Raw genomic sequence first — 7,760 nt, forward strand, 5'->3', positions numbered from 1 at the left:
TCCATATCTGGAACACCAACTGATCTGACCTGACTTGACCTGAGTTTACATGTGTGTGCCTGTCTGCACTGCACTCATGATTCTCTACAACTTTTTACTGCGTTGCCATGAACAAAGTAAAGGCAAAAAAGGTGTTTCTTTGTCGAACAAATTGGGAAGCAATGTGAGCCTTGATTTGATTCTTTGCCATAGAGAAACACACACAATGCGTTGGATTATAAACATGCTTTGCCACAAAAACAGACAAAAACTTGAGGTAAGTCGAGATATATGAAGTTATTATTTTACTGTCACTTCGTCTGTTTTATAACCCAGAAGGATGTACTTGGTATCAATGATAGCTCTGTGTCTCCTCTTTCATCTGACATGCGTGGCATATCTATCCAATCACAGGTCCGCGAGTAGGCTAATTCTAACGAGAGTAATGGGTGTGCAGTTGGTTTTTGTACATGACGTTATTATTTTGCAGTTATTTCGTCTGTTTTCATAAGGCAGAAGGATCAACATACTTGGCACCAATGGATAGCCCTGTGTCTCCTTTTTCATCTAATATGCTTGCCATAGCCTATCTATGCGTTCACGGGTGAAAGCAGAGACTGTAAATATGATGCAATTTGATTTAATTTCATGATTTTTATTAATCTTCATACTTTAACGTACAGACAAGTGCGTGGTCTCGTTGGAAAGCCCCACCTCTGCTCTGTCGAACAATAAAGGCTTCTCGCTGCTATGAACAGTTGCTGAGCAATGTAACAGAGAAGAAAGGGTGTGTTTTTTGACGCACTTTGCGTCAATCGGCTTCTAAGGGTTAAAATCTCACGTACCCCCTGGAGTGCCTTCACGTACCCCCAGGGGTACGCGTACCCCCATGTGAGAACCACTGCTCTAGAGAACAGCAGCTCAACCGTGCCTGGGTACATTTTGATAGTATGCAGTGTGAGTGCGGACCAAGAATGGGAGAGAACCATACTCCGGCATGGTACAAGTGAACCAAGTGCCCAGTGTGAGTGCGCCCTAAATATGCTGATTGTACGTTGCCATTTTATTTACAGACGGACTCCAGGCCTTGACTGTGACTGGATATGAAGGAGGTGCTGTCATTCTGAGATGTGGGTACCCCGCACAGTATGGAAGCAACAGAAAGTATCTTGATATGAATTCAAGCAGACTATGTTCTAATAATAACAGTACAGGGGTGGAGAGTATGCATGAGTGTGTGAAAGACAAAAGGTTTGTCCTCTGTGACAACCCACCAGAGGGGAACTTCATGGTGTTGATGACTCAGCTGACTGCTGAGGACGGAGGAATATACAGGTGTGTGGTGGACAACGCCTCTCGTTTGGTCTCCACAGATGTACAGCTGAAGATTAACACAGGTGAGAAGTTTTGACCCGCCATGTGTTATGTGACCGCCAAGTAGTGGTGATACCTGGGGCAATCATTCATGTTTGAGCAACATTGCTGGGCAATCGCATAACCAGTCCCATGTATTCTGATTGGACGATCATGATGACATCCCTACTGATGTTTAAAGCTTTCCAGAGAACAAAAAAATGGCCACTATCAATAGACATGCACAAGAACTACAATACTCTAATACTAATATTGCAGAGATACACTGCGCAGAAAGATGCTCACCTTGGATATCAAGGGTTCAGATTACCGGTGTAAGACCTAAAGGGCGCCAATGGAGACGGTTAGAGTAGCATGGTGGTAATAACTCATTTTCTCACTGACAGGCGGGTGGCAATCAGTTACAACATCATGTCTTGCTGGGGCAAGTGTGAAGTTCACCTGCACTTTTCCCGAAAGATACAAATACAGACAGAAATACTTCTGCCGGAGTCAGAGAATGTTAACTTGCTCCAAACTCACCTCTTTCTCTGTGACCCTGGACCAGCTGACGGCAGAAGATGCTGGAGAGTACTGGTGTGGAGTACAGGCAGCTGTAGGTGAATCCATCACTATGATCAGCAGGACCCAACTATTTGTTGGTCAGTGTCAATCTACCCATCCATCCTTCCATCTATCCATCCTTCCATCTATCTATCTATCTATCTATCTATCTATCTATCTATCTATCTATTTATCTATCTATCTATCTGTCTATATTTGTTGTTCCATGTTATCCATGTGTTTGTAAATTTTTACTTGTTGTGTGCTTTGTAGTAATTCCAAATGAGAGGAGTGGGTGACAGTTTTATTGGAAATACTTTATTATAAACCTTGCCATTTTGGTTGTTATACAAGCTTCAGAGTGATATTTTCATTCCTTCACTCACACATTCTGTCGGTGTATGCTTTGAGAGATCAAGCTTATGCACAACCACAGAAACTAGAGAATAGCTTACATGACTAGGCAGTGATGTGTTTAACTTCATATGATCAGTTCTTGGTTGATAGGTAACTTTTTGATTCCAGTTGATCACTATACAGAGCCGTGGGGAATCCATGTGTGAAGTCTATTTGCTACATGCTCTCTCTTTCCTATTCTCTCTCTCCATTCACACTTTCTCTTTATTATGATCTATGACATTTCATCCTTCCATCATTCTCACAAAACTTCTTCAGAACCTGAAGCTCCACCATCATCATATCATGGTATGAAATTGCATCATCAGCATTACCTAAACATATTGATAAGTCTCTTTATTAGTCTAGAGCAGGGGTGGGCAAACTGCGGCCCGCGGGCCGGATCCGGCCCGCCAAGCATTTTCATCCAGCCCGCCGAGCATTTCATTTGGTTATCAGGCTGCTCGCTATTTTTTTTAGAGCCGACGTTGGTTAGCTTTACTGCAAACTGCTTTTTACTCTCCTTAGAGAACGTTTACAATGTCAATGTCAAAACATCATGTTAAATAGAGATGATAGATAGGCCTACTCTTAGTTAGATCTCCTTTGCAGCAGATCTAACGTGAACGTTATGTGATGCATCTCACGAGAGAGAGCGGCAGGTTCTTGCTGGCTTGTCCTTGTTGATAATTGATATCTCCTTCTTATAAGAAACTTTAAAAAGGAAATCATGAAGGCAACAGTAGTTCCCACTACTGACCATTTAAAAACTGTGAGAGCGCACAGCCATAGGTAAAGCACTAGCCATAGCGGAGCAGGCAGAAGATCATTGAGAAATAAACGTGAATTGATCTTAAAGCGACAGTGCACAATTAATACATTTGTTAAACAGCATCAAAATAGCAGTATTTTTAAGCAATTAATATAAAAAACACTTTTGATGCTAATTATTATTATAGGCTATACATTTTTAATAAAATTCATAAAAAATATTTTTTTTATGTGTGTATCGTCGTGGGGGGGGGGGGGGGTTGTGCAGCCCGCCGGCCAATTTTCAAAACCCAATGTGGCCCTTGAACCAAAAAGTTTGCCCACCCCTGGTCTAGAGGACTAAGTCTAAAGTAAGTGTTTATGACTGTTGACAAACGACTGGTGACATCAAGTGATGGCTTTTGATAACGTCTGTATGTCTGTGTATGCTGTCGCCTCTAGCTACCTATGCATTTATCCCCATGGCCGTGTTTGGAGTAGTGCCTTTTGTATACATGAAATGCAAAAGGAAGATATCAGGTACATACATTTCAACACACACAAACACACACACACACACACACACACACACACACACACACACAAATACACACAAACAGATACAATAACACTCACAATAACATGTTTTTTTTTTTTTTTAAGTTTCTGCTGCCCCTAGCCGGAAAACTACTGCTCCTTCTGCCACACCAGAGGTGATATGTGATATGAACTTTGTTCCAGCTACTCAATAAGCATCAGTCACAAACACTGAACTCCTCAATGCTGTTCTGTCTGTGGAAATCTTATTTCAGCCGGCTGTTTATGAAAATGATCTGACTACAACATCACAGGATGAAGTTCCATCGAACACCACAGCACCTGAGTCAGTCTACCAGAGCCTGAACCCCAACATCATGGTACAAGATCCAGTTTATCATCAGCTGAACCCCAACACCATGGTGCAGTATCCAGTATACCAGAGCCTGAACCCCAACACGATGGTACAGGATCCAGTTTATCATCAGCTGAACCCCAACACCATTGTGCAGTATCCAGTCTACCAGCACCTGAACCCCAAAACCATGGTACAGAATTCAGTCTATCATCAGCTGAACCCCGACGCCATGGTACAGGATCCAGTCTACCAGCACCTGAACCCCAACACCATGGTACAGAATTCAGTCTATCATCAGCTGAACCCCAACACCATGGTACATGATCCAGTCAACCAGTGCCTGAATCGGGTGTAATCACTGTGACGAATCTGGTCAGCAACAACTGTAGTTTGCGGTTTCTCCTCCTAAATCTCTTCACTAAAATATACATTTTCTTCAGAGTAATTATGAGTGGAAGAAAAACTTTTTTATCCAAACTTTAATGTGCAGCCAACACATTAGGACTTCAAAATCATATTTCGGGGCACAGCTCTTGTAAGTTGCATGGCTGGTTTTCTCGGTTAGGGACTCCCTACGTCTATGCTGTATAGCTATGTGAACGATTCACCTTTTACATGTTCGTTTAGCATCAAATTGGCTTCGTAAAGGTGAACATTTTGCATAGTGTGCCTTTAAGGAATGTGTTCGTAGTGAAATTAGAAAATACATAATTTAGTCATTGTTTTCAACCCTCTCTGCGTTCAAATCGCTATATCTCGAAATAGTTTTCCACGACATAGGACTCATTTTGTCGTGGTATTGAGATCAAAGTATTTGGAACAATTTGACAACAATTTGTTTTTGTCAAGTGACACACGTTGCATGAACTATAAATGTACCTTTAGACTGCTTACCCACAGCTCCCAGTGCACAACCAAATGTCATGTGTTAAATGTGTGAATTGGCTTAATCCTACACAGATGGATTTATGTTTGCACATCTTTTTTGTTTGGTAAATAAAGCATTTCTACAATTCAAAGCAGTGTATATGAATTTCACATATATTATCTACGAATGTAGATAAAATATGGATGAATAGTGTTAAGCAGACACTTTTCCCCATTCTGACCATATAAAACTGACCTCCAGAAAATATGACCTCTTGAATGAACTACTGAGGTATGGTGGTAGAAAAATCTAGTCCTCAATGAGACTAACTTTATACTTTATCAAAAGTGTATTCCTTCTGCAGAGCCCTAATCTACAGATAAATATACAAACATGCAGGTGCACATACATTGTTGCCATGGCCATCACACCAAGGTTTGTCACTTTACCAATGTGGCAAATTGAAATAGAACATATTTATAACGGTTACACAGAGTTATATTTATAGATTAATTCAGACCAAATGAATTTCGCCACATTGGGTGATTGCATTTCCATTTTTAATCCAGCAGAGGTCACTCTACCTTCGTCTATGTACAGCAGCATTAGTATTACAGTATGGAGCCTTTTCATCATTAAAGGTGCTCTAAGTGATGCCAAGCGTTTTATTAGGCTAAAACATTTTATGTCACTTACTGCGAACATCACCTAACCAACTGCTCAATACACATCTCTGTGGACAACCCAGGCTCCAAAAATGGCAACAAAAACAACCTGGGCAAACCTAGCCCATGGAAACATAACAAACTGTTACCAGCAAATCACAGACAAGATGCGTGTTCAGGAGAGTTTCAATTGCACAGGACCAACACGGGAGGGAGGGGGAGGAAGTAGCGAGCTAGCTCTCTGTTTTGTTTGAAAGTCAACAGAAGTGACGTTACCCAGCATCACTTAGAACACCTTTAATGCATTTACACATAAGGCACACTGAAGTATGAAGACAAAAACACACACACACCATACAGTTGAAGTCTTTTGTTACTATGAATGTGCTTCTAAGAAGAATGTAGTCCTAGGGGTAGCGGAAGGGGTGGACCTCACACATTTGTGTGGACAAAAAAAAAGAAACACAAGACTAAACCACGTGTCTGACCAGGAAGAGAAAGCGCTTCATGCAGAATAGAGCTGACAAGAACCATCTGGGCTAAATTATACAGAGAGCAACTTAGAATGCAGATTCCCACTGTTACACTTCTCTTCATTCTGTTTTGTTTGAAAGTCAACAGAAGTGACGTTACCCAGCATCACTTAGAGCACCTTTAATGCATTTACACATAAGGCACACTGAAGTATGAAGACAAAAACACACACACACCATACATTTGAAGTCTTTTGTTACTATGAATGTGCTTCTAAGAAGAATGTAGGACCAGGACCAGGAAGAGGACAATTATAGAAAGCTCTTCATGCAGAATAGAGCTGACAAGAACCATCTGGGCTAAATTATACAGAGAGCAACTTAGAATGCAGATTCCCACTGTTACACCCCTCTTCATTCTTCCAGGTAACACATGTTTTTAAAAGCAGTTTTAATGACTCATAGAATGTACATGTTATATGCCTGTTTAATATTACACCCTTAAGAAACAATATGAAAGCATATGCTGTTAGGTTGTGTATTTTCTACCTGACCTGGCAACACCACAAATTTGTGATTGTGCTGCTTTCTAGTTGGCAAATTAAGCATTGTATAAACTGTAGCATATACAGTACATTCACAGACCACTATGAAGGATGCAGTATGCCAAGAGGTATACTTACAAGCATGTGCCTTCCAACAACTATTACATGTTACAAACACATTGGATTATTATTCCAATTTTATCCAGCAGATGTCTCTATACAACCCCGCTGGCATAGAGACTTCATTGTGCTGTACTACTAATACACCTTTATCATTCATGCATGTAACCATTAAGCAAACTGACATAATGTACATGCACTAAGGAAATAATATATTCTCTCTTGTTAGGGTAATTGTATTACATATGGCAATATGTATTTCTCAGAAGTAGGCCTAAGTAGAAATATAGGAGCTCACACATTTGAGTGAACTGAACACCAACGCCCTAACCACGTGTATATGAACAGGAAGAGCACAGATATCAACTGCAAGTGTGGATTCGCTGCAGGCAGAATAGAACAGACCACAGCCATTGCAAACATTCAGATCAATCTATAATGGAGTGTATTGGTCGTCTCTGTATCTCTCTATTTATTCTCTCAGGTAAATCTTATTTTATTTGTATTAAAGCCAAATATAATTGTCTTATAATAATTGTTTAAAGTACCAGTGGCTTTCCTCACGACTCAAATATCACAGTGCCCTTTGTTAGTGGCTTAGTGCAGTCAAAGATCCTTAATATACAAAGATAAAGCAGCTTTATCAGCCGCCTCTGGTGCAGTGGTTCCCAAAGTGGGGGTCGGGATCCCCTAGGGAATCGCGAGAAAGCAAGGGGGGCTCGCAACATGATTTTCAAAAATAAGATTTTTTAAAAAACTATTAGAAATAGCACAACGTATGTATACTTCTAATAAAAGTATAGAATACATTATATTATGGTTGTTAAATGATAATTTGTATGGTTGTTAGGCTGTTTGTTGTGGTATTATGCTTGTATTTCAGCCTATTAATGCATGTGCGCTGTTATGCACTACGTTTGCATACTTCTACCACCTCCGGGGATAGTGGGGGTCACAAGTCACTGGCACTGTTATTTTGGGGGTTGCAGGCTGACAAGCTTGAGAACCCTGGCTTAGTGTACTGTTTAATTTTACTTTTATACTCCTCACTAACCTAGTATAGTCTATACTTTTATTTTTCTATACTGCACACAGCTGTATGTCCAAGATCAGTCAAATCTTTAACCTTAGAATGTGTGTTGTACAGTAGGT

The 7,760-nt window shown here is 40.5% G+C and overlaps 1 protein-coding gene across 3 annotated transcripts; it reads left to right on the forward strand.

Annotated features, from left to right (window-relative positions):
- Positions 1-1,117: 1,117 nt before the first annotated feature.
- Positions 1,118-4,806, forward strand: LOC125298373. 3 transcript variants are annotated; one of them, XM_048249076.1, is made up of 6 exons: positions 1,118-1,376; positions 1,901-1,994; positions 2,572-2,601; positions 3,505-3,582; positions 3,706-3,755; positions 3,855-4,806. In XM_048249076.1, exons 2-6 carry the CDS (start codon positions 1,967-1,969, stop codon positions 4,290-4,292), a joined length of 624 nt encoding a protein of 207 aa, XP_048105033.1. In that variant the 5' UTR covers positions 1,118-1,376; positions 1,901-1,966; the 3' UTR covers positions 4,293-4,806. The 3 variants fall into 3 exon arrangements, with proteins under 3 accessions (XP_048105033.1, XP_048105031.1, XP_048105032.1); XM_048249074.1 differs by lacking the exon at positions 2,572-2,601 and having other exon boundaries at positions 1,901-1,948; XM_048249075.1 differs by lacking the exon at positions 1,118-1,376 and having other exon boundaries at positions 1,822-1,994.
- Positions 4,807-7,760: the final 2,954 nt, after the last annotated feature.

The sequence above is a fragment of the Alosa alosa genome, chromosome 7, assembly GCF_017589495.1.
Source record: "Alosa alosa isolate M-15738 ecotype Scorff River chromosome 7, AALO_Geno_1.1, whole genome shotgun sequence".
Taxonomy (NCBI): Eukaryota; Metazoa; Chordata; class Actinopteri; order Clupeiformes; family Clupeidae; genus Alosa; species Alosa alosa.

Coding starts and splice junctions, on each gene's coding strand:
- LOC125298373 (XM_048249074.1), top strand. CDS start 1,154: ATGAATTCAAGCAGACTATGTTCTAATAATAACAGTACAGGGGTGGAG. Junction 1,377..1,900: donor ACAGCTGAAGATTAACACAG/GTGAGAAGTTTT, acceptor ACCCTGGACCAG/CTGACGGCAGAAGATGCTGG. Junction 3,756..3,854: donor CTCCTTCTGCCACACCAGAG/GTGATATGTGAT, acceptor ATCTTATTTCAG/CCGGCTGTTTATGAAAATGA.